At 36.7% G+C, this 27,756-nt stretch overlaps 1 protein-coding gene across 1 annotated transcript in view; it reads left to right on the forward strand.

The window, feature by feature from the left end:
• Positions 1–12,840, forward strand: part of ABCA13 (ATP binding cassette subfamily A member 13) — a 168,767-nt gene extending 155,927 nt beyond the window's left edge. The window contains exons 53-55 of the mRNA XM_064703447.1: positions 10,121–10,226; positions 11,092–11,229; positions 12,720–12,840. Of these exons, the coding sequence (XP_064559517.1) occupies positions 10,121–10,226; positions 11,092–11,229; positions 12,720–12,809 (334 nt within the window). The 3' untranslated portion in view covers positions 12,810–12,840. The remainder of the gene's footprint in view (positions 1–10,120; positions 10,227–11,091; positions 11,230–12,719) is intronic.
• Positions 12,841–27,756: the final 14,916 nt, after the last annotated feature.

Below are 27,756 nucleotides of genomic sequence, written 5' to 3' on the forward strand. Positions count from 1 at the left end.
AAAGTTTGTATTTTTGGATGGTGTTTTTTTGTGCTGTGTGTGAATGAATCAGGCTAGTAATATACACATTCATATTAATAGGAAAGAATGGTACTGAAATGAATTAATGGGGTGAGAATTGTAGATTATCATGGTTTCTTTGTTAGATTTTACAGCTTGTTTTTTAAAAATTGTTTTTATTTATAAGCAGTTCTTGACATCCTTAAGTCTGTTTTCAATTTGTTTCTACAAATCAAATTGAGCAAATATTTTGAAATCAACACATGTCCTGATCTGGCTTTGGAGATTGCAAGGAGATAAATGTAAACAAAATATGCTTCCTTAAACCAAAGAAAACTTTGATACAGCTTTTATTTATAAAAGACTAAATCCTGTACTGTAAGAAATAGAAGCATATTTTGATATTACATGTGATTTTATTAGTATATCTCAAGAAATTCCTTCCTCTTCTATATGTAGGCACATATACTATAATGACATTTTTCTTCCATTCTTGGTGAATTCTGTCTTGATGGAAGTCCTCAAAATTGTTTCATTTGTTTATTGTTTAGTACCACTCCAGCCTATAGAGTCCAGATTATGATCACCTTTTGATGGATATATGATGAAGTTTTAATGGGTCTTCCTTGGGGGCCTGTTAAATTTGATTCTTTGCTTTGCTGGGGAGTTCAAGGATTCAGCTCTTTCTCTCTGGCTACACTTTCAGCCCTTGGCAGATGTGAAAGATCATAATTGTGGACTGAGTACAGCTTTGTCAGATGGCAGGACAAAATTCTGTGATGAAGGGTATGGGTGAACTCCAGGAAGATGCTAATGTGAGACATAAATGCTTCATAGGGATATAAAAAGTGATGCTGCGTCTAACATGTAAGACTTGTTCCATTTTTACAGACCTTCTGCAAGCCTGTCAGAAAATGTTCTTCCCAAAATGTCTTCTCACCACAAATGTTGGTGTTTGGGTTTCTGCTCCCAGCTGCTGAACCTTGACTATATTTATAGATGTTTAACAGATTTAAAGTATCTACAGATGTTTATCAGCAGAATAATAAGGGTAAAATTTCTATATAAAGGCTTTTTTGTTATAGGTGGCATATTTATACAAAAATATCAAGAAATGTATTGGGTAGAAGAACAAACTGAAGGGCAATTTTCAAAAGTTAGCTTCTTAGTTCTTGATGTAGTTTGTCTGAGATTGATGTGTTAACAGTTGTGCCCATTAAAGCCTAATTTCAGACAACTCCTGCCAACAGAGTCAATTACTCTAAATTGTGAATGGATTACATTTAAATGCTCTCTTCAGTATTCTCCATTATACTTAATGCTTTTTTAAAAAAATCACAAAAGCATTTTCATGTGAGATACAGCTGGCCAGTTCTCTGAGAACAACATTTTGAATATTATCCTTCATTCTAGGGCCATCTGGACAGACTTCTCATATCAGAAAAACCCATACCAATTTGTCAGGTGCTGGACATCAAGTCTTTTCTCAAATTTTATCAGCAAGCCATCTGATTAAATTACCCAACAATTAATTCATTTGCTATAGCTGTGTAGTGGTTTCAATTTGCCAATTTGAGATTTCCTGGCCAATGCACCAATTAATGTGGTGGGTTCAGTGCTGGCGAAACAACAGTGCCCTCACTAGAATACACTTATTCATTTGCTGCTGTGAGATAGAAAGAGGGCAAAGTAGGCTCAAAATTTTTAAAGGATACAAAGAAAACTTTATTAATAGAAGCAAAAATAATAAGAAATCTTCAGAACACTTACCCCCCCCCTTCAGCCCCCCAACTTCTTTCTTTCCCTCTAATGATGTGCAGAAACAATTCAGTTTATCATCTCTAGAATAGATTTTATTCAGCTTGGAGTCCCAAGTGAAGAGGGTGAGGAGTCCCTCTCGTCAATTCATGAAGACTTCTCCACAGGAAAACAATTCTCTCATGGATTTTAATTTCCATGAATAGCAGCCACATGGAAATCTGAAATTGTGAAGATCCTTCCATCTTTCACAGCTTTCCCACAGCTGCATTTATGGGCCATGTTAGCTTATGGGGCTCTATTTTAAAGGTGAGCTGTTCAAGAGCCAAGGCTCTCTTTATCTATTTCTGAGATCATCTTAATCTCTGAGCACAGAGATCTTCTCTCCCTGGGGGCAAAGGGTCTTCATCACTCTTCTCTCTCTCTCTGTTCAAGAGCCAAGGCTCTCTTTATCTATTTCTGAGATCATCTTAATCTCTGAGCACAGAGATCTTCTCTCCCTGGGGGCAAAGGGTCTTCATCACTCTTCTCTCTCTCTCTGTTCAAACATCTCTTGGGATCACAGCTATGTCAGCATCTGCTTACTTTAGCATAGATGCCTTTTCTCATATCTACAATTTGAACACTTCATCTCCCCATACTTTCAACGAGTTACAGGGGAAAAGAGTCTGATGTGTCAGTTACATTCTTCTCCATAGCTTTATATGAGGTTTCAGCCCCACAGTCAAGGCATCTCCTCATCCCTCCTATATGGGACTTGACTCTTTCTTCACTGACCTTGGTGTCTTCATGTTGTTCTTCTATGTGTCCTCACCCTGTCCTTTTCTCTCAGCGCAGTGAGTATTAAAGGGCTCTGCAAGTCTTATCTGTGCACTTAAAGAGTTAGAATGGAAAATATGTTACCAGACTATTAATATTTTACTCTTTTTCTTAAAGGCTGATTGGGAATATTTTATTGCTTTCCTCAAACCTACACATGTAGTTTTCCTATATGGAAAAGAGAGGATTAAAATTAAAGTTCTTGTCAATATTTCAGCCTTTGGTGGACACAGTGTTATTAATTGACATACTAGCAGCAAGCTTCTTATATGCTATAAAATAGAAAAATTAATATAATTTTCATTCTTCTTGACCAAAAAAAGTCTTTCTGTTGTACATGAGAAATGTATTAAAACAGTGGATATGTAATCATGTAACATAGCTATTAGTTTGTCTTTCAAGAGGAAAGTTTGAAGAAAAGAATTCTTAAAACTTAAAAACCACACAGATTAAGAGTTCAGGAATGAACAATATCTTTTGACTCTCCTAAAACTTTGGACAATATTTATTCAGCCCTACTGTGCATGTGCATTAGAATGCTTTTTTTGGGTCATTTTTATACTGTTTTTCACAGGATGATGCATCGTATCTCTAAATAAGTCATTAAATCAGCAGCAGCTACTTAAGATTTCATATTCTCCTCTTTCCTTAGTATGTGTTTTACTAGGAGTTTTTCAAACCTGTTCTAAAATACAGTATTATTATCATTTATTGGATCAGGACTTCACAAGCATCAACATCTTTGTTTTCCACAGCACTTCTGGGAAACTTGATTTCAAATAATTACTCTCATTTTTATAGAGGAGTAACCAAAGATTGTTGCTAAAGTTAAAAAGGTTTGGGTAGCCCATCTGAACAGTTTATGACTAAATATTTCACCTTTGTTCAACATTGCATTCAAAGCAAAACTCCAGTTAACTTCAGCTGTAGCCGTGGGTGTTCCAGAAGGCACTGTGAATTCTCCCTGCCAACTGGAGCCCTTGGTTTCCAGGTAGGCCCTTAAGAAGACAGGAAAGCAGTGAACAAAGGTGTGGTCTAAGTGAGTCACCGCAGACCACACAGGTGTATGAGGATGAAAGGGTAAGATTTGGTTTCCCAGGGTGTTCCAGAACCATGAAGCACTCTCTTCCCTTTCTCGTCCTTTCTCTCATCAATCTGCAGTCTTATTTGCAACATCTTCTAGGCATTGCAGTAAATAAAGCCAGTTGTCTGAGCAGGTACATCCAGTGTATCATGTAAGGCATTCACAATAGGGATTTCATTACAAGGTGCTGCGTGATGATGTAATTGATGTTCATTACATAAAGCAAATATAACTGTGCTTTAAATTTTCATTTTAAATCCTTTCTCCATTAAACACTCTTTATCTTGAGATTTGACCTTGAGGTGTTGATAAGGTCTTTTAGTAGACATGTTAGTGTCTAGTATCATGATTATTATGCTATTAAAAATCAGTACATGCAAACCCAGTCATAGAAACACAATGATAATGTTACTTACTCCTGTCTTTTTCACTGTTGAGCCCCATAAGGTGATTTGAGGAAACAGTTTGCGTTCTTTATAGGCTGTACCATCAGCTTTACACAGGATTACAGCACTGCTGCTCTTGTTTCTCTGAGAGTGAAATATATAAATAATGCAAGAATAAAATATTTCCTGATACTTGGCAGTATGTGCAGACAAACAAGCACAAATATGGAGAGATATTTATGTGTGCACCTGTTTAAATAATTATCAAGATTTTTTTAGGGTTTCACCACATATTTGGAAATCACATCTAAGAATTTACAAGAGCACAGAGAGCAAGGCAATTTTGCACCCTGCACTGCTCATAATCTGGGACTGTCACTGTTATGACAATTATAATATTGAATACAGAAATTAACTTTAGATGCGTTGATATGAAAGCCTGAGTGTGTGTGAACAAATAGTTCATGTACAATATACTTGAACAAGTGTTAGTCATCATTTTAATAACTGTTTTTGTGTTTCTATTGTTACCCTGGAAAAGTCACAATTACTTAAAAATGATGAAACAATCTCTATGAATAGTACATGGAAGAGAGACTTTATAATTTATTTATGTCTGTTTGTGTGCATCTAATCAAGTTTATCTGTTCAGCAAGGCTGAGGTTCTGAATAAATGCAGAAGGAAATCCCATTTTAAAAGTGACAGGGTATTTGCATTTGATTTTAGCATTTAAAAATTTAAGTATTAGCATTGTATTGTAAATACAAATACAAATGCAATTTTTAGCATTAAAAATACAAGTATTTAAAAAATTAATTACGTTTTTTCCTTGTAATTGAATTTGCTTGTTTTTTTAATAGATGAAACCATTAAATACATAGTGTGATTTAAAATTATCTTAAAGGGTGATTAGTTTGTTTTAATTTTTTTTTTAAATTTTATTTTCTTTTTTCACTATGTTTTTCAAAGTGCCTTGTTTTCAATGTTGTTCAAGATTTGTTCTGTTTGTAAATTGTATTTGTGTCTAAAGCTGTGAAAGGAATGACCTGGATGTGTATCCCATGCTTCAGCAATTATACTGGTGTAACTAAGTTACCTTGCCTAGATGAGGCTTATTTTAGCTTAAACGATTCCATGATTCTATTCACTTAGGGGAAGTAGAACCATATCTGCCTGCAAATGAGTGTAAACCAAAGCAGAGGGATAAACAGCACAGTAGAATGTTATTCCCTCTCTTTGATTTATGGCACATATTCTAAAAGATGAGTTCCTTGCAGACACTAAGTGCCAATGTTCTCTTTACTATTTTTATTTTTTCATCCAATAATGTTATTTTGAAGCAGTCCTTTGATTGAACTAGTGCATACACAAAGTATGCACATTATATTTCAATCAGTAAACTTTCTGTGAGCTGAAATTTTTTGCTGTGAATATATGTATAAATATAGCACAACATTGTCCAGGAAATGTAGTCTTTGATTAGTGGGGAAGAAAAGCTTATGGGTGATTAGATGCTCTTCTTATTCCTCAAAGTTTAGGAAATGGGGCCATGTTCTTTATTTCCTGAATTGACATTCAGTAAATTTTACTGGGGGATAGAAGAGTTGGTAAATAGGCTTTGGGAAGAGTGTGATTTGACGAGCTGTTTATGCTGGACCTACTGTAACTTAAAAAAGTGGTTTCAAAGTTTGGTTTTGTTAATTTGAACAAACTCTTAAGCTTTTTAAATGAAAATATAGATTTTTTATTTTTTAAGCAAATAGAAGTCTGATGATAATGTACTTTCACACAAAACAGGTTTTCATGGGTCAAGCTTAAGAAAATCTATTGGGTTAATTCTTCTTGGGACTCCTTGTGACCAAATGCAGGCTCAGCTGTGTTTCAATGGGGACTCTTGTCCCATGCAAACCTCTGAACCAGGACCCCCAAGGAATGGGCAGAAGGGAACATGGAGAAGCTACCCTGCTCCATGTGGCAGCTCCTTTCCTTGATATTTGTGAGAATTTTCAGCCTTTGGGCCACTAAATCCACTTCCATTACCACTGCAAGATTAAAAGAGGATCAGGAAAGCATCCAGGGGACTCCCTCAGTATAGATTTGGTTGCACTTTATTTCAGTGTGTGACTGGAGATTGTGTAGATACATATCTGAAGTCGATTTACATAAACTATTTTTGTACTGCTGGTAGTGTGGCTGTGGGGCTGCAAAACTTCCATGAACCGAGGAACCATTCAGGTGATTTACCCAGGCTGACCTCCTCTTGGGGATATTTATACCAAAAGAAGCCTGAGATCAGATTATACACCAGCTAGCACAGTATTCTTTCTCTGAAAGTGATCAAGGGGGAAAAGTACAGGAACAAGATAAGCACATGAAGTTACTTTACCACATTACTCAACTGCCTTCAGCAGTTTCTTTTTTAGACAGTTCTTAAGTCAGAAGTGATTTTAGTGGATCCTCACCATGAGTTTTTCTGGTCTCTTATTCTACTCCTGTCAAGTTCTGACATCTAGCACATCCTATGTCAATGAGTTGTACAGTTTCCCTACATAGTGTAAGGAAGATTGCTTCATCTTACTGACTTGGTGTATCTTTTCCTATAATTTAACACTATGACCCTTGCTCTTGCATGAGAAACATATGAGTGAAGAGTTATTTCTTATTTTCATTGCTTAGTCATGGTTCTGGGCTCCCTAAAAATATCTTTTGACTGCCTTGTCATCTTTCTTTCATGATGAAAAGTTTTAGCCTATTTAGTAATTCCTGGCATGGAAATATTTCCATTTCTTGTGACCTTTTTATATTCCTTTTGCTCCCTTGTTATCTGAGTGCTCAGATACCTTGAGGACCTATATAAATTAGAAGTGTGGACTTGTAGTTTTTGCTAAGCTCCTGCTTCTGTAGCTGATGCTGCCTTTAAATAGCCAAGTTAATTAGTTTACAGTCAATTTGAGAATTTATATTTTAGCTTCAGTCTCATGTTGGCATTTTAACAGAAAAAAACACTCAAGTTGCGCTCCCAGAACCACTAATGAGGCGAAAGTCGAGCATGAACTAGGAGTTTGACTGAGGAAGAATTGGAAAGATAGAGAGAAGAAAAATATTTCATTTTGTTTGAACATGTGGTTTTGTGTGTTTGTTTATATAAAAATAGAAGTGCAGGTGTAGTTAAAATAACATGGCAGTGCATGATGCGTTCTCTGTTGAATAGCTTTGAAGAAATGAAGAATCTTTTGCAGCAGATGGCTGCTGAATGAATCTGCAGGCTCAACTTAGGCCATTCTAATGATTATGTCTTCCTCTTTAGGCCTTGAGCTCTCAGGTGCTAAAGGTTTGGTGCTAACAGTGCTAATCAAACCAGATTGTGGTTTCCTCTGTAATTCCACTTTGTGTTTCTGAATTAATTGAATTGTCTGAATCAGAGAGCAAAACAGAGTGAACAAAATGGTCAGCTCAGTTTCCATTTCCTCAGTGCGCTGCCAAAAGCAGCTTGCTGATTATAGCAGGGGGAAATGTTTATTGCTGATCAGCTCACTCTATATGGGGAGCTCTCATACTAAAACGAAGTATAAAATCAAGGTATAGAAGCATCATAACTCAACTAGCCAAAAGATGAAAATCTTTTAATGTTTTTTTATTGGTGCTATGCTGGCACTTATGCCGTTTACAATTTAGAACTAAACCAAAGTTGCACAGACTCCTCTGTATTTGCTAATCAGAATTTTGATTAATTTTCTTTGGAAACTTCATTGCATACCGCAATTTCATTTTATGAGACTGTTGAATGTCTCCATAAACCAGCATTTTTCAAACTGTAATTCAATGGTCGTTGTATAGAAATGCCAAAAAAACTGATCAGAATCAATGATCTCTTGTAAAATGTTGCCTCAGGTTAGCTGTCAACTAAATTGAATACCCTTGTTAGCTATATCCATCTTTGTAACAACTTTTTTTATTGTCGCATGTATTTTTTTCAGGGATGGTGCTATGCATTTAAAACATTTAATTAGAGATCTATTTAAAGCACAGTAAATCATTGCACAGCAAATCTGCCAGACACTGCTTTGGATTCCACCTAATTCTGGATCTCTGATGAATCAGCACTGTTTGTCTGTCAGGCTACACTCTCCAGTAAATATTTAGTACCCTGCTCTCTGGACTCAATACAGTTTAGCTCATGAAACATCCTTCAGGAACCAACAGAGAGGACACTGCATCAGGGTGTTTCTTACTCCAAGAAATTAACCCAACAAAGAAAAAACCCAGCAACAAAAATAAACAACCCACAAAAAACCCACAATCAACCAAAGGCTAAAAAAACCTATGCTCATTTATCTGTGATGGAGCTTTTCATTTTTACGCAAAAGCTGCCACTGTTTTGTGCTGCATAAAAAGTTAGGATTTTTGTTTGAGATCCCTGGAAATTGTAATTTTGAATTCATGTGAAATTCTTAATAGAATCAAATCTGCAGTCTATTTTTTTCATTGTGGAAACTTGCATTGCTCTTAAATTGATGCCGATTTTTCCTTTATAACAACAGAGTTTCTGGCCCACTGCAAAATAAAAGTTAAAGCCCTTACATTGCTGTGTACTTATTATAAGTGAGGAACATGTGGTGTTTCATGTGGGCTATTTTGCTGGGAATCAGTCATACACTGATTAAACTGGACATTTATCTCAAAATAGTTCTTTCTATCATTTTTACCTTTTGATTGATAATCTGTAGACATTTTTTAATGTATTGATATAGGACAGCATTGTAGAGTGTGCTGTGATATGTGCTCTGCTTTGATGACATGAAATTGTGCCTCTCACCAGTCAGACCCAACTAAGGCAGCTGCTGCCCTGAATCATGATCTGTGCACAGGAAAGGCACCAGAGAGGAGAGTTTTGGCACAAGGGCTTGTTACAGAGGTAATCACTAGGAACTAAACCACTGTAATAAAGGGTTTGGCAATGAGCAATTGCCACACTGGAGAAGGAAGAAAAGGGAGTTATGCTGCAATGAAGGATGAGGTACTAGTGGTGAGTGGAAAGAGAGAGGAAGGCACAGATTTCTGGGGAGACATGGGCAGTGCTGCCCAAGCTCCCTGTCCCCCTTTCCAGCTCTGCCTTTCCCTTGCCCACTGGCAACAGGGAAGAGCTGTGGCAGTGGAAAGCTCTTCTGCTGTGGCTCCTGCTGGTGTTTTTCCCTAGCAATTAACCAAGGAGAACCCAAAGGAAGGAGGATATGTAGCTGCAAAGGAGGGGAAGGGTGCAGCACAGCACCTTTGTGTCCCACGTCTCTGCTGAGCTCTGTCTGTGCACCCCAGTCTGGGGACTGGTGCAACACAACCTCCATTGCTTAAGAAATGTGCATAAGAACATAGCTGTCATTTCAATATTCACTGGTTTATTGCAACTTTCCCAAATAACCATCAGCAGTGAGTAAGGCTAATAAAAAAGATAATGTTGGTTAGATTGCCTGTACTTAACTTTTATCACACTTGTGTTGAGAAAGAGAAGTTAATTTCCTGAATTATTCTGAGAGAGATTGAATAGTCATAGAAGTCAAAGAAAATTTGTTAACTTCGGCATCTCCCTAAATATCCCTGCACTTGCCTTTGCATATCTTTAAAACACCATTGTGTTCACATTGCTGAAATCTTCTTTTGAAGGTGCAGCTTTGTTAACAGATTTGAAAAATAGTGCTACATGCCCATTTTTCTCATCAGAAAAGTTGACTTTTTTTTCTTTTTCTGTATATGTGATGTAATCTTCATAGTTTTATACTGACCACTCAAAGCAATCTAGCAATTAAAGCATAGTTTACTTAACAAAAGTTCAGGTATATTAAGTAGTGAAACACATTAGTAACTAAAATTTGGCATAACATGTTTATTGTCTCTGTTATTATTAATTTTAAAACTTTCTCATTGAAGATCTGTCATTCAATAGCATTATAGTAAAATCAAAGTGATATGCAGTAGGAATGCATGATATTTGATATAATTGTAGGAAAATCAATTGAACCAAGTATTCTTGTCTTCATGGTGTCCTCATGAATTTATGTTTCTGTGTCTCATTCCCAGGTTTGGAGAGGGTTATTCTGTCAAGGTTTGGCTTAGCAAAGAAATAAGTTATGGAAGAATGATTTTGGACTGTCTACAAATGCATTTTCCTGGAACACAGTTTAAGGTACATATAAAACTCCATGTTGTAGTATATGGCAAGATTAATTTGGGGCTTGTAAGAACAGTATGTACATGTTTGAATATTTAAAATTTTTGGATATATTTATCTTCTTGGGAAAAGTACATATGAATATACCTTTCATTTTTCTATTAAGCAATTCATAAAAATTTGATTTGTGATGTTGGTTGAATCAACTCCAAACAGGCATTTAGGCAAAGTAAATATAAAGGTCTTTTCTCTGACTGAAAATTTCCTTTAGCTTTTATTATTGAAGTTGAACTCAAATCTGTGTTCACCTGAAGCAGGACTACAGTGTAGTCACTAAGAGTATTTGCTTTGATTGCTTTCAAAGCCCAGAGTTGATAAGTCTCAGCCTTTACTGTGATTCTTTGATTTAATACAAAGCCTTATAAAAGACTTATAGCAATTACATTTCAATAAACACTCTCAAAGGTTTTTACTTTAACTGTGTATAGGAAAAGAATAATGGGAAACCATGTCTATCTTAAATATGAACCTCTTTGTGGGTAAAAGTCGGTATTGTGCTCAGACAGCTGTGTGTCTGTGCATGTTCAGCCTTTTCCCAGACTGCATTGTAACAGCCCTAGTCTGTTAGATTCAAATTTTTCTGAAGTTTTATATCTTTTATGAGATTAACAAGATTTCATCTCACAAAATCTGTATTCTCAGTATGAGCTACTCTTTGTTCTATGAATGTAGACAAAATATGTTATTTTTTAAAAGTTCATATTTTCCAGATTAATCTGCAATAAGAGCCTATTGAAGGTAGACTGATTGAAAGCAAGTGTAACTTCATGACAAAGTACATTCACTTTTATGTGTTTTCATAATTTTTGCTTTTTTTCAGGGGCAGCATCTTAACCTGCTTGAGTACCATGTACCAAGAAGTCAGGGATGCTTAGCAGAGCTCTTCAGAGTCCTAGAGAATCACAAAACTTTTCTCCAAATCAAACACTACTCCATTAGCCAAACTACATTAGAGCAGGTATTTTATCATTTGTCTTTCTTCTCTTTCCCTCCCTCATTATTTTTTTTTTTGCCTAATTATGTTGTGTATTGTAGTTATTGATGTAGTAGAATACTGTATCATTTGCTGGGTTGCACAAATGTATGCAATACTCCAGCATTTTCAGGCCATCTCAGGTCACACAGTGATTCCATGTCCCATACTGCTTTTATGCTGGAGGTGAGCATAGTAAAAGCATCACAGCAAGTAAAGGCATCACAGCAAGCCACATACTTGTAGCGTACACAAACATAATCTGTGCTTAGATGAATCTGGAGCTGTGTGGGATGACAAGGTGGGACTGTAAACTGCCACCGCCACAGTCCAAAAATTGGGATCTTACCAATGCTCTTGAAAAGGCTGAACTAGTCTCTGTAAATCGTGGTAAACCTTAGACCTTCAGAACATTCTCCTGTGAGAATTTTAAATTCACAAACAGACGGAAGAGACCCAACTGCTAAAGATTGTGAAATCTTATTATGACAAAAAGAAAAACACATTGATGGCAAGCATGGGATTTCTGGGTGATTGTGGTGTGTCACATCATCTTCATAGGCAACTGCTTGTTATTCATTCTGCAAACTGAGAGGCACATCTAGTCAAAATATTAATTTGCTGTGATTGATGGGGTGAATTTGTTCCTTTTTCCCATGTGCAAATCATTATTGAAGTATTCTCCTCAGTGCTGGTCTACTAACTACTTGTAAATTGTCTAATCACTAAGTGACTGCATGTAAGGTAATTTCAGCCTGTTTCTTCAGGCATTGTTCACTCAGGTTTACTTCCTCTCCATTTTTCATGGTGATGCATCACCTCAGTCACCTACCACCTCTTCCTCTCCCTGACTGTCAGTTTTAAACAGGAAAATAGCTCTTCACAAACACACTTTAAATGCACCCCAAGTTTGCTTGCATATGAAGAGGATCATTTGAATAAAAAAGAGCCATTTTCCCCTCTACTTGCCTTACTGTGAAATGCTTGTGTGGTTAAAAATGAAACAAATCTTTATGTAGTAAGATCTGTGTTTGAAAAAAACCCAAACCAATTCAAGGAGGTGCATTAATTTTTGAATCAGAAGTGTGCTTTCACCTTGAAATATTTGCACCCTCCTCAGTAATATTTATTGGCAGAGACAGCAGACTCAGATTCTTTAGGTATGTCATTCAAAGACAATTAAAACCATTGTTTCATATTTACTTGTACATAAAATGCCTTTTTCAAATCCTGGTAACTTATTTTATCATAATTTTTATAATTTATCAACCCCTGTCTTAGCTGGAGAGGGGAAGAGGGGTTATTTCTAGAATTTATAAAACATGTTTTTAGAGGAGTTCCCTCAACCTGAGTTATTAATTATTTTATCAAAAAAAGCTAAGGAGATCAGGTAAGAAATGCCATCAGCTATATCCCCAAAGTCTGAATTCAACTACTTTTATTATGAAAATCCTACTTTTTATCATGTCTTGCAGGTATTCATTAATTTTGCGACACAGCAACAGGGAGTCCCGCATTCTTCACAAGGATCTCCTGTTGTTCATCATGATCATCTCCCAGTCTAGGCTCAGAACAGGATACAGCTTCAACATAACATATGAGTGTGTGTGTGTGTGTTTGCATATATGTACACACAAGCTACATGCAATAACTTTTCAACTGTGAGCAATTTGTGTATGAGAAACAAATAGTAAAACCAGAGGTGAGTTTTTATCTGTAGGAATGGTACCAGTTCTTGGTTAAGCAAGAAACTGATTATGAGGACCAAAAAATCTGCCAAAAAGTAGGTTTTCTTTATTTAACTGGAATTTTAAAATACAGATAGCCCAATTAATGTAGGGAAAAAAAAAAAGGCTGATCTGAAATGTCAGTGTGTAGTAGATTTTTTTTGTGATAGCTCTGCATTCATTTGACTATAGTACTTTCTTGCATGCACACTTAATATCTAATTTTTACATGATAAGGCAAGAAAAAACAATTGAATGGTAGCAATAGCTTGGCTATCACCCAGTATTTTTATTTAATCGCACAAATTGAGAGCCTTTCAGTTTTCCTGTTAACTCAGTTCTGTGTTGTGACAAGCTAAATTAACCTTTTTATTGTATAAAGAATGCACTGTATTCCATAAGGCTTTATGTTAAAGAGGTTATTAGTGTACTAGCCTAGTCTGCCTCCCAGTTATCTGAAGTAAATTTAACAAGTTTTCATAAATCATACTTGACAATGAGCCTAAGCCTGCGGGTTGCTGCTGGAAGTATTCTCAAGTACCTTTTTAATGACCTAGTTTGTTTTTCTCATTATTTTGTTTCCTTTTTCTTCAAAAAGAATTTCAAAATGCTGTTTAATGGGAATGTTAAAGGAAAATAAGATAAAAATTGAGACTGTGATCAATAAACTTCTCAATAAATATATTATGATGCTAGATATTTCAGACAAGGCCACAGTCTTCAGCTGGTACTTGTGCAAAATAAGTGAACATTTAATAGATAAAAACTCCTTGTATATCGTGCTTGGAGAAAAAAATGTGTGAATTTTTTTTTTTTTAGAAAATGGCTGCCTCATCCAAAACAAATCTTTGAAGCTTCTATGAAATTATCTCATGCCATTTTATTGAACTACACTGTCAAATAGCTGAAATTGTAGAACCAGTGACTTAGAATTTATTTGCTGCAATATGATTTTGGGTGTGCAGTGGTGAGGGAAGTTCACTTTGAGATGGGAGAATTTGATTTTAAATGGCCAATATTGCAGAGCTGCTGCTATAATCCCCTGCTGTACAATGATAAAATATTAAAAAATATATATATATTTGTGTTTTATGCTTTGCAAGCTGACTCAGAAGACTGTTTATTGAGGCTTGATTTGTTCATGTTGCTTTGTCCCATTATGCTTTTTTAATATCAGGAATTCAGGTTACCTATTTAAAAAGAAGAAATTAGGTCCTTGAAAAATAAATAAAATCCTAAATATTTACAGGCTTTTGCTGCATGTGCATATGGGTCAGAGTGAGTGAGCTTATGAAAGTGCTTTATCATTAGAATGGATTGGTATAATATCAGAACTCTGCCAAGCTACTCAAGACCCAAAGGACCTAGGAGCCATTAAACCCCAACAGCCACCACCTTGGTAGAAGTGCCACAGCACAATGTGATGTCCATATTTGATGTGAAAACAGTTATCTTTAATTTCTTCATGAGGGTGGGAGTGGAAGGTTTCTAAGGTCCCCAATTAGCACAAAAAACAGTTGATTTTACAAAGCAGAGCATGAGAGAAGTAGTGGACATGAAAGGAAAAGGAAAGCAGATGCAGGAAATTTGGGCAGAAGCAGAAATATGCCATCATTGAAGTAGCTTACTTAATTTCAGCACCTCAGGATGGAAGAAACTGAGCATTCAAGCAACAGCCAAGGATCTCTGAGCCATAGTCTGAAACCACTCAACAGAAGAACATTTCTCTAGCTCTTAAATGAAAAAAGTAGAAGGGAAAGTATGGCAGTCACGTGCACAGGGCTTTTGGCTTTTTTCTTTTATTTTTGTTGGTGTGTCTAGACCTGTAGATCGCTGATATTATTACTGATTGATTTGCTTTGTGTTTGTTTGTTGTTTTTTTTTTATTTTTATAAACTAATATCTCTGTCTCAACCACCACAAGTTCTTGAAAAAATGATGAAATGTACTGTAGGAAATTTAAGGATTTGAGAAAGTAGATGGTTCCAATCCTTGCAGTGTAAGGCAGTTGAGCCAAAATATGTGATTTGTATGAAATTGTGAAAAGAGCACTTATTCCTGCTGAGGAAGGGTGCCAGGCAGCTGAATTAATAAAACAGCTTCCCTTGGTCAAAGTCCTGCAGTTTGCTTTGACCAAGGGAAGCATAAAATCACAAGACTCACTGTGGTGAGACTGAAAAATGATAGCCTAGCTGAATGCTCAGATAGGGGAGCTTCTTCAAGTCTTAGCTATGTAACACTAATTAAATGTCACTTTATTCTGATTAAAATATGAAGGATTATATTAGTTTAATAGGTAAGTACAGTAAATAAGGTTTGCTTCAGACTGATGGTTGAGTAAATTCAGTTAACAGTGGTTTTCTTTTTTTAAATTGCTTCATATGCATCTCAGGAGACCCAATTTAATTCAGGCAAGTAGCAAACAATGTCTGTCTACCAATCCTTTATAGGTAAAGAAGGTCAAAATCTAATTGAGTGCCATTTTACCAGATTCTGTCTCAGAGGATATTTTCCCTTTCTTTAACTTGTGGCATTCCTAATGTATGCAAGTTTCAACAAAAGTATTTTGAAGATTTTTGTTTCATTAATTTATTTATTTATCTAAATAAATCACTAAACTAGGAGTCTGGACAGAAAAGGTCAATTATACATTAATGATGAAAGAATCCTTGAATTCATAATTCATTAAGAAATATCCCATAACACCTCTGGATTTGGAATCAAACACAGCTGAGGATTTTAACAATACTTCTCTTCTGTGGTTCTTGTTAGAAAAGTTTCATTTTATTTCAGCTGGAAATTTCTCTGACTGTGAAAGCAAGCCCTTCACCCTGAGGAATAAACTAGAATTAAGCTCAAAGTTATGAAATCAATTGAATAACTGAAATACTCAACACTAAAACTGAGAAGATGATAGTCATATTTTTTAAGGGACTATTCCACAGCCCAAGTCAAAAGAAGGGCTTTGGCCAACCTTTGAGCATACTGTTTCAGGCCCTCTCTTTATTCTCATACAGTAATAGAATAGAATGATGTGACCAAAATAAACAGTAGGTCTGAACTTTAATTCAAAGTATCACAAATTCAGTGGGAGTGGAAGAGTGATAGTAGACAGGATGTCAAAACTCACAAATTACCTCTTTGAATATGGCTGCATATTAAATTTCTGATTATAGAATATTTTTCTTCTTACAAAATTACAGATTTATTTTCTTCTGGAAAGAAAGAACTTATTTCTCTGGTTTGGTTCAGTCATGACCACAGATGATAAATTTTGCCCAGGGTAGTGAAAGACATACAACATGATTTTCAGCAAAGGAATTGGGTGCCTTTTAAGCTTGCTTGTCCTTGTGAAATTTGAATCACTGGGGTCTGAAATCACATACATTTGGAAGCAGAATCGAACTCTTACTGGAGCTGCTCAACTTCTAGGTCTGTCTAAAACCAATTTAGGTAAGGATATTGCTTTCCTGGTCTTTTCCTAGTAAGTAGTAAAGCTGACACTTTCTTTGATTCAGTTTAATATGATCTAATCTTTTTATGTCAGCACTTTCAATTTTTCTTTCTTAAGAATAGGGAGATCAAAGCTAGCAGCAAAAATATCTTACTTAAAGTGATTGAGAGCTGACTGGCTCAGACCTACAACAGCTAAAGAGAAAATGTTTCCTGAGTTGTGTATTAGATCCTTACATTACAAGTAGAAGTGATGCTGTTGCAGGTGCAATGGGGGTGAGAGGCAGGTACAGAGCAGAAATCACAGCTGTCTCATTTTTGCACAGAAAGCAGCAATCTGCTGCTATCAACAGGCCAGGTACTGCTGAATGTTTTAGCAGATGAGTTCTCTGTGCTGAATAATGATAGGGGTCACTGAAATAAATCAAAGCATCTTTCTTCTTTATTAAATTTTTCTATCACGTACTAATATTGTTCCAGCAGTGCTCTCATGCTTACTGCTACATGGAGCCATGTGCTGGGACAAATTCTGACTCCTTTCACAATGGCCCTGTAGAAGCCATGATCAGAGTCTGCACTGTAGAGGTGTATGCGCATCTTTAGCTTAGGCTGATCAAAGCACCATGGTTTCGTATCTGCTTTTTATGATATACAACTGGAGAAAGAGGAACTATAGGCTATATAAGCAAAACCAATAGGTGAGATTTTCATGTGCAACTGACTAATTCCAGCTATAGAACACTACACATAAGTAATTTTACTGCCTGTGCATGCCATGGGCAATTTAAAAAGTGCCTAGGGATTAATGGGCTATGAGGTGCTCAGCAGAAAAATGTAAGATCCTCTAATGTGCCCAGCAGAAAAATGTAGGATCCTCTGATGTGTCCAGCAGAAAAATGTAGGATCTTACCCCTAAGGTAAGATCAAACAGGAATCTTCTAACCGTCTTAATGAGGCAATAAATGCTGGTTAATAATAAAGTGCAATGCATGTAATTTGAGAAAAGTATTAGAAACACTTTTGTCCTTAGCAGGTGCTGAAACAGGGAAATGCAAACTTTATTCCATATATCATTTTTACATCATTCTTAATTCCTGTTCTGCTTATGTTACTATATGCAGTAACCAGACCCCCAAAAAACTTCAGTGCTTCCCTCAGACTAAAATATTTTGAAATGTGATTCAACGTTCACAAAATGTGAAAGCTTGTGGAGTTATTTTACCTTAGATTTTTTGAGAACTTGTCCTTAAAACATATGTAATTATAGCTGAGTGTGTGAGTGAAGGACATTTATGCTGAACCAAATGAAATATGCATGTAATGCTCTTGCTGAGGAGTTGTAGTCACCTGATACTTTGTAGCTAATGATAATTGTCTAATAAGAAGAACCTGAAATTGTTTTCTTAGAAGTCTGCTATCATAAATAAATCTGTTAGCAATGTGTGAATACAAAACAGATTGAATCTAGCTAAAAGAGTATTTGCAGTATGTGAAAGGTAAGAATCAAGGTCACACACAGCATGTTGAAGTGTTGTATTGTTGGGGTTTATTTTCCCTTTCAAAGTTAACGAAGTGATTAGAAGTGGCACTTGTCAGTGGCCAGCTACACGCTGAAAATGCTTATTTGTGGCCCAGAGCTGAGGCTGTTTACATGCTGATCAATTAGTAGTCTCATTTTTTTTACTACCTGCGTGTTGTAGACAAACTGACAATTAAATTTAATACATAAAATTATATTCTGAGGTCTTTGCAAGCTGCGCAATTAAAAATAGATTTTCTGGGTGTCCAGCAACTGGGTAAAATATAAGTATTTAAATAATTCTATATATAAAATGTTAAGTAAATTTTGAGAAGAGTCTTGGCAGAAATGTTTGAGATTATTGAGTTTTTCTTTGCAAATACAATATAGATTTCTACTTTAAATCTAAGTGCAAATAAAGGTGTCCATAATTATATGCTTCTAATTGTGAAATGCATAGATTTAGCTTTAACCCACAACCTTGAGCTGAGAAGAGCAGGACCACTGAAGACCTACTGTGTGTCTGAGCTCAGGGATGGAGACTGACCACAGACTCTGTAACTCTGTACCTGGAGGGTGCCTGTCTCTGCAAAGTGTGAAGACCCCTCTTTTTAACCACTTCATGGTATTGACTGCAGGAAGAACTGGATAAACTTTGTGTTGCAAGCCTTGCTCCCTTATAAATACCTGTGACTGCACATCCATCCATCCCATCTATACATAGCAGAGAAAGTGCCACAAGTTTTCAGGAAGGATGAGATTTTTGTCTGTACCAAGGTTCCATTTGCTATCACTTTGGTCAAGATTATTCTTCTTTTAGTAGATTTTGGTGTTCTTAGTTATCAATCAGTGTTTTCAAGCTTTGGCTTTTACCCCATGTTGTAAAGTGACAGCTGACTTTGTGGGGTTTTTGATACTGTGGTGTTATACAGGTCTTGAAATAGACCCCAGCAGAAAAAGTTTTAGTGTCTGAGGAAAATGTTTCCCTTGGTAGATGTTTGGTCTTTTGCTCACTATATTGGTTGCCAGATCTTGGATGTGAAAAGCTTCCCTAAAATTGTCACTTTAGAGAGTACTGAAAAGCTAAGAATTTTTCTGTTTCACTTCTGCTAAAACATCAGAGCAATTTCTCTAAATAAATGTACTACTCTCAAAGAGTTCAAAGACACCAACAACGTCTTGCCTATATTCTGCTTGGTACCAGAACTCACACTTGCACTTACCTGGCATCTTAGAATCATAGAATGATTTGGAAGAGATCTTAAATACCATCTAGTTCCAGCCTCCCCCACCATGGACAGGGACACCTTTCAGTAGACCAGATGGCTCAGAGCCCTAACCAACCTGGCCTTGAACACCTGCAGGAATCTGTGGCTTCTTTGGGCAATCTATTCCAGTGCCTCACCATCCTCACTGTAAAGAATTCCTTCTGAATACCTAAACTAAATTTATGCTTTCAATCTGAAACCATTCCCTCTTAGTCCATTATTCCACTTCCTAGTGAAGAGTAGCCCCATGTCGGCCCCTTCAGATACTGGAAAGTTGCCATGAGATCTCCACACAACTTTCTCTCCTGCACGCTGAACAGCTTGTCTTTGTAGAGGAGATTCTCTAGTCCTTTAAACAACTTTGTGGATCTCCTCTGGACTTGGTCGAGCAGTTCCATGTCTTCCATCAAAGAGTGCATCTGTAGGTGTCAGGTGAAAAATACCTGGTTCAGGAAGACCTTAAGGAAAAGATACTCTGTGCCCCTTACAAAAATATATGTGTGAGGGATCTATGTATTAAAGAATGTTTCCAAGCTGCTGTGTTCACAAGAACAACTGCTTAAAACATTAGATAATAATCAAGAAAGCATTTTTTATTCTATTTGGGTCAACATTCAGTATTCAAGGGTGGGAGTGAGATTTTCTCTATGTGCCTAATCAGTTTTGAACAGGTTTGAACATGTGTCCTCAGTAATTGCAGAAAGTTATGGAAGGCTTTTGGCAACTACTTTTCATTGATTCTACAAATTAGAGTTTTAGTTGGTTTCATGCGCTAGAGAAAAATATCAGCTTGACTACCACATTCACTGAAGAAAGCTGTACCACTTTCTTCATGTCATTTTGAAAGTGGTGAAAAATCCACAATCCTTGTTGACGCAATCAAGGGTCCAAATAGTAAAGCTGTCTCAAAAGCAATGGTCAGGTTTTAGGGCTTTTTCAATGTGTCCAAACTGAGTTGAGAAATTGATACAATTTTTTGTTTTTTCTGTTCAATGTTTGAATCCTCTCATACTAGTATAGTGAGGCTGCAGTTGCCAGTCTGACTTCTGACTGGTGTCCTCAGGTCCACTCTTTCCTTCTGAACTGAATGGGACATGGAGACATGTACAAAATTCTGCAAGGTGACCCCAGTTTTGAAGTTCCTGCCTCTGTTGCCAAGAAGCATACAAAACAGTTATGGCACTAATTTAGATCACAATAATATAAAGTGACATAAAAGCAGATAGTATATTTACATCTTGCCCTTTGGCATTAATGAAGCCCAGAATGGGTGCAGCAGTCCAAGTCAATTATGTTATGAAGGCAAAGTCGATGGCAAGGGCCATCTCAAAGACAATACCTGCCCAGAAAAGCCACTCTGGTAGGTGTAGCATAGACAGACGAATGCCTGAAAACAAGGGCAGTGTACCAGGGAGCATGAGAAACCAAGGACCTGGCTTTTCATCCAGTTTCTTCCAGCTGAAGCACTTATGTCAACTGGCAGCATTGCAAAGATAGTACTGTAACTGAGGAAACAACAGAGCTTTTTCCCTATTGTTTGGTTTGGGGAAACCAAAAATCCTTACGTGGACTTTCCATCTGTTAAAGTAAGTTCTTTTTATAGGGACATCTTGCTGCAATTGTGGAATTTTATCTACTCAAAAGCATCAACAGTTATCTTTTACTAAGAATAGCAAATAGTCTTTGATAAGAGACCAGGGAAATACAAGTAATTCTTCTTGGTTTTGCTTGTTGTTCCTCTTTACATATTTTGGATTTCTTGAGTGTATGTCTTGTCTTGTTTGTTTATTTTGTTTTGATTTGTAGGTTTTTAATGTTTCACTTGGATTTTTTTTTTTTAATTGGGTGGTAGCAAAATGTATTGTTTTGTGTAAGATTTGCGTAGAATTTTTTATCTTCTTTTTTTCATGCAGAAAAGTTAATAGCCGGGAGTGGAAGTGGATAAAGAAAATACTTATGGCTCTAGAATTTTTCAAATTAAGTAGCAGATCTTTTAAAATTATCTTAAGCCTATACTTATCTTTTTTCAGCCTCCTAAATGACATTTAATCACTTAGATTCTTTTGAAAATTTTATTATTTTTTACCATACAAATCTTGATCAACTAAGTATAAACATTTATTTTGGTGGCAGATATGTTAATGATTGTTCTAACTTATTTACTTACCTCCGTAGAGATTTTATATGTTTTGATATAAGTGCAGATAAAGGATTTACTAAATTTAAATGAAACTTCATTTTCCTCAAACATATTGTATTCCATTTTCTTGCCAAAACACAGTAAAACAAAATATATGGCATATTATGCAATAGGAAAAAGGAAATATATTTTAATCAGATATGAATAACAGATTAGAAGAATCTTTAATTCACTTTTATCTTGCTTTGATCTGAAACCAAACTCTGAGCAGCCAGAAACATTAAAGACTTAGAGGAAACAAGGATGACTCATTTTCTTGGTTCACATTGAATTGATTTTCTAAAGAAGGGAGTATGCCTTTGAATTATATGTACCATTTAAAATATTTTGAGCTGATTTCTCAAAAAGTACACCTGTGGCAGATGCTCAAATGCATCTGCCATTGTATCAGCATTAAACATGTAACTAAAACTTTCTCCAGTATTCATTGCTATATTATAGTTTTTCCTTCTACATAGCAGTTGGCTTAAGTCTTTCTTCAAGGACTTGGGCACATTGCATAGTGAAGAACACAGAATTTCAGCTGAAGTCATGCAAGCAAAATATGTTGGCTTCTTGATATATCACCAAAGAATATGACAGTTTATTTGACTTGGGAACTTGAAACAATATTTATACATTAAGACCATTGCTGTCTATGACAAGCTTGACACAGTAATCTGCAGATCTTAAAAAAAAGGAAGAAAATGTTTTATTTTAATATTGTTCTGATCCATTCTATTCCTGTGTGTAGCCAAAATAGTTTTAAAAATGTCTTTAATAACTAAGAGTATCAAGGGCTTTGCTGTTCCCCATCTCTAACTTACACAACGGCAGGAGGATTGTGCTGGTGCAGCAGAAGATTTGGTTTCATCATGCTTTATTGCAGTGAGGACATTTCTAGCTTGCTGGCAAAAGAGAGACTGGAAAAACTAGAAGTAGTAGTTTTCTAGGCTCTGCCCATGTCTAGATCACAGAACAATGTTTTCTACAGCAAATTGTATAGATGCCTATCCTGTAAGTACTTCTACTCCTTAGGAAGCTAATTATCTCTGTCTTGTCTTGCTAACTTGGCATTTCAGACTTTAATTTGTTCCACTGAGGTGCCTGGAAGCAGCGTTGTCATAGGCCAGTTGCAGTTATGGGCAGTAAGTGTGTTGTGCTGTGCTCATATTTCAGATCCAAAGTTTATAACTTCTCTTTAAGATAAAAAAGTAAAAAAGGTGAACTTCTTAAAATGTAGAAGCAGTGGTGTTTGGAGAATAGGATGAATTTGTTACCTGCTGTCCTGTGCAAATGTAGCAGTGCTGCTTCTCATGTATAATCAAGTAGTTCAGGCTTGTTGCTAGCTCTAGCAGTCTGTAGGGTGGCAAATGTTCATGGTGACAGCTAGTAGAGGTTGGCTTTTCCTTTAAGCATAGAAACTTATTTCACTTATTTGCTTGAAGCTGAGAGAGGCTAGTTTTATGGCTCTGCACCATGATGCAGACGAGTTCCGAAGTACAACGCGCAGAAAATTCTTTTCCTTTTGATAATAGGAAAGTTTAATTGATGATCACAGCTTGAGTCTATGCCATCAACATCAAGAAGTGTTCAAAAGCAATTGTAGGGATGTGCATATTTGTACTTCTTACCTCAAATCTGAATATTGCTTTGTCTACGAATGATAAACCATAATAATTTGAGCAATGGAAAGGACCTCACTACAATTTGGATTATATAGCAGCATGCCAAGTGAAGGCTTATATTTAAAATTATTGCCGAAATAAATTCAGTCCTGGTCCTTTCCTATCAAGTTACTTTGATTGCTTGCAATAGGAGAGAAAATAATGAGGAAAGTCTTGTTAGAACTATGTAAAATTGTGCAGTGTTTCTTGGAGCACTAGAGGGAGCAAGAAGGTAAAAGTTCTCAAAAATGCAAATGCTTACTTGGAGGTTGAATCCTTAGGGTAGAAGTCTACCCTACCATGCAGGTAAATAAAACTAATACACCATTAAAAATCCCCCAACAAAACACAAAGCATTATCAAAACTGAAGTGATATTTTACATTGGTTTTAGGAATTTTGTTCATTTGTAATGTTTTGTCCTATTATTGTTTTTAACTCCCACATACGCACGCTAACATCATTCTTCTCCTTCTCCTCCCCACCCCCCTTCCCTTTTCGTTTGTTGTTTTGAGGGGATGCTTTTGTTTTCATATCTCTGAATGCCAAGTGTGTGTTGATCTAGGCTGCTGCTAAGGGCTGGCTCTGATGGAACCAGAAGTCCTTGTTTCTCCTCATCAGAGACCCCTTTAGGCAAATGTTAACCTGCCAAGAGCATGTGCCTTCCAAGGAGGATTTGCAAATGAACTAGTTGTTTTCCACGAAAAATATTTCCTGACCTAAATCTTTCTGTCCTAAGGAAAAAAAAAAAAAAAGAAAACTAAAAAAAGAAATGATGTGCAATGAGTACTATTGCAGATGAGAGAATATTTTCCCTAGTGTCCCCCCTGCCCAGTCATATTAACTGTTTCTAGAATAAAATAATACATTCTGGTGAGCACAGCATTTCATTTGGGTTGTATGCAGAACTGACCCCGAGCCAATAAACAGATGTTTTACCCAAGTGGATTAGCCCACTTGCATGTTCGTCTCAATTATAATCTGCCAGTAGCTTTGGAAAATCAGACATTTGGGGGAATATTCTCATCTTAGAGTGTTAGATATTACTGGCTGACTCCTCCTGGGATTTGTGAACAGCAATGCCAGTACAATGAATTTTAAATACAATTCTACAGTGCTGAAAAAGCCTGTTTTTTATGAGGTATCACAAGCATCATGGTGGTAAATAATTTAAATGTTCTCTTTCCTGCTCTCCTTTGTGTTTCTTGGAAACTTTAAGCACTGCTTTGTATAAATAAGAGCAGGATAAGTTTGGAAATGCTTGACCAGGACATCTGTGCAGCCTGAGGACAGTGTGAGGTGACACCTGCCCCTAAGGCTTAGGGGGAGCTGTGGGCGGGCAGGTGGCAGCAGCTTTTGCTAGAGGAATGCTCTTAGAGGCAGAGTGCGTGTAGCAGGAGGTTCCCAGTACTGAGAGCTGGAACTGTCTCTCCCAGTCTGCCAAGAGACTCTTTGTTTGTGCTTTATAACACTGTCAGCAAGAGGCAGGACAAGTTCCAATATGCAGTTGCCTCTTCTGAAGGTGAAGTGGGAAGAAACTCGGTGCCTGTTTTCTTTGACCTGGTTTATGTGCACAGGCATAGCCACTTCAAGACTTCCATGTTGACTGTTATGGCCCTTGCCTTGCAATATTTCTTCTAAATATACCAACAAGATGTCAGGCAGCAGTGGCACCTCCCAACCACAGGTACAATGGTGACATGAAAAACCAGTGTGCAGTGAGATGTGGAGCTTTCTTTAATAGTTCCGTCTTCCACGCAGATAGCACATTTTACTTCAATATTTGTGCACCTTTTGTAGTTTTGGTATAATATCTTCTGCCTTGCAACTATATTCTCCCTTGACAATTAAAGAAGTGCCAACCTTTTGTAAAACTTTCAGTTTATTTCTGGATTATATTTGCTAATATCACTGTTACATCCCAGTTTTCTTTGCTATTGTTTTTACAACAAACAGAAATAGGTCCATTTATACCAGTGCTCCGATTTTACTGTAGCTCACCCCAGGATTGGGTGAAGCAGTGATACAGTGAATAGGGTGCTGACCTGTGCTCAGTGACTCCTGCTGCAGAGCGAGAGCTGATGTAGTGACAGGACCATCCCTGTAAACAGAGTTCTTCCCTTGAACTGGAAATTCAGTCTACAGAACGTTTCCTGATGCCCAAACTTTTGGTGGACATCCTTAATTTTCCTCTACTAATGCTTCAATATTTATGTCTTAGTACCCTTATTTATGAAAATAAAACTTTATTCCAAAATCAAATCTGTGGTATCTGCGGCAGGTTAGGTGTCAAGAAGGCTTTTGAAGGTTAATTTGAGGCTTAAGCTATTTTGGAATAAGGGTTGTTTTTCTGAGAAGATAAAGCCACAATAATTACTGTTGCTGCTTATCCAAAGGGCATTACTGTTAACACTTAACAAAAGTTTTGTACAGAAGCACATTCCTCTGCAGTGTATCTAGGAATACAACACTGCCCCTAAAGATTAACTTAGTGTTAGGAACTGTATTCTCCAGTTTAGTGCTCCCACTGAAGCCACTCTGAACCACGTGCTGCTCACTCACTCTGCCCCATCCCTCTCACCTCATGCCTCCACTCTACTCCCTTGTGGCAGCTGGAGAGGGAAACTGGGGGCACAAAAGGTAAGTGCAATTTACTAGAAACAGCAATGAGACAAGAAAATGAACAGTTACAGCAACAATACTCATGACTGAGTGTATAAGAAAAGAAATATTATTTCTCACTCTGCAGAAACCACCTGCAGTACCTGACCACTCACTCTACCATGTTGTCCTGAATCAAAGTGACCCTTTCCCCCCTTCCTGGAAAATGAGTGAATGAGGACGGAACAACCCCATGTCCTTGCCATGCCCTCGTCCTGGTTACTGCAAAAAATTAATCCTCTCCTGGCCAGAACCAGGACACTTGGTCACTTCATATCCCAGGTTAGGAAAATGTCCCTCCTGAAGACAGCACTGAAAGCAACATTCAATAATAATCTTAAAACTCACTGAGATCAATGAGAATTTCATCAATGTCTGGAATTTAACATGTACTTAAAATGTTTCAGTGAATGAGGAAGGCATAAATCCATCTTTGGATGGTTGTCTAGCTGGATGCAAGGTTCTAGAGACATTAACTCCCATCCTTTGTCTCCTTCTGAAGTCAAACACTCCTCAGAGTAAGAGACCACAGCTGCCCCAGGTTCATAGGCTGGGTGCTGGTTTTTAGACTGTTCTGATCATATCATCTAGCTTCTCTAGGTCAGAGCTCAACTTTCACTCCAAGCCCATAGTAATTTTTTGAGTCAGAGAAGGCCATAGGCTAAAGAAACTGTCTGACTGTCCCATGATTAGGAGTAAAGGAAGCTGTTGAGCTCTCTCCATCTTGAATTACCATCTGTGCTCAAATGACCAACTTAACAAAGGCTCTGAATATGTCTAAGTTTTCTGCTGGTTTGGAGGGTTTTTTTGCTGCCTTTCATTCTTACTGGAATGGAAGGCAGCAATCTCGATGCAGCTAAAATGATAAGAATTTTCATTTGCAATATTTTTAGTTTCTTTTCCATTTTGTAAAGGTTTCTGGAATTCCAGCCATTCTAGGAGGCAGCCTCTATAAATACTTGTGTACTGCATATGTTTTTGCTATAAAATATATATTAGCTTCCCAGCAGTTTTCCGAATGAAATGATTGAAAGCCTTAGATGAAATAGGTCTCAATATTTGTGTATTATCCAGGGTAATAATGAATGGCACCCTACTTGAATATACTTACAGATTCTCATACTTTTTTCAAAGCCAGAGAATACATTTTATGTATTTTCATTATAATTTTAATTGCATATTTTTTCATAAGTGCAGGGCTTTAAAAATTATATATTTCTTATATAGAAAAAAACCCCCTACATTTTACTTTCATATATTCTGATTATAAAAGAAAACCAGAAAAGTTTTCAGTTATCCTGATACGAACTCATAGCTACTAACTCTAGAGTAATTCTGCATTTACATAAAGTTGAAGACTGGAAAAATCTGAAAATAAAAGAAAAATTGTTGTGAGAAGAAGAAATTTTTTTTATTGAAAGTTGTGGAAATTGCTCACATGCCTTCAATTTATTGCTTCCCTGCTTGGGCTAAGGAGCCACAGAAGCAATAAGTGAAATGGATCTACTGGGTAAATAACATCTCGATTTTTGTAATCCTTTTATGTACTTACAGAGCAATGATTAAGTGAATGTGGCTTCTTAAAATTGGGCAGTATTTTAGCTCATCATATTCATATGCCAGATATGCTGCTGTTTTGATAATTATGCATCTATTGTCAGAGACAATCTCCACTTGTATAAAAGCTGCAGGTGTTTAGCACTTATTAAAATCAGGCAATTCATCTGTGGTCAAAAAAAGTACATGCTCAGCCTTTTTACCACTATGTGATATTGAATAAAGTTTTGCAACAAACTTCGAAGATCCAGCCCAGTGCCCTTTCTTTTAACTTATTGAAAGAGAAAGGACTAGCTCTTGATTTCTTTGGTATGCATATAGGTAGCTGTAGACAGGATTAGCTTAGTTCTGCTTGAATATTTGCTGTGAAAATATTGTGCCTTCTTCTGGCAGTTGTTTTTGACAAGCTGGAAAATGGATACATTTTACTTAAGGAAGATCCTCGAGGTAAGTATTCTAGGTGCTCTCTTGTTGTTTGAGGC

This window comes from Zonotrichia leucophrys, chromosome 2 (genome assembly GCF_028769735.1).
Source record: "Zonotrichia leucophrys gambelii isolate GWCS_2022_RI chromosome 2, RI_Zleu_2.0, whole genome shotgun sequence".
Classification (NCBI taxonomy): Eukaryota; Metazoa; Chordata; class Aves; order Passeriformes; family Passerellidae; genus Zonotrichia; species Zonotrichia leucophrys.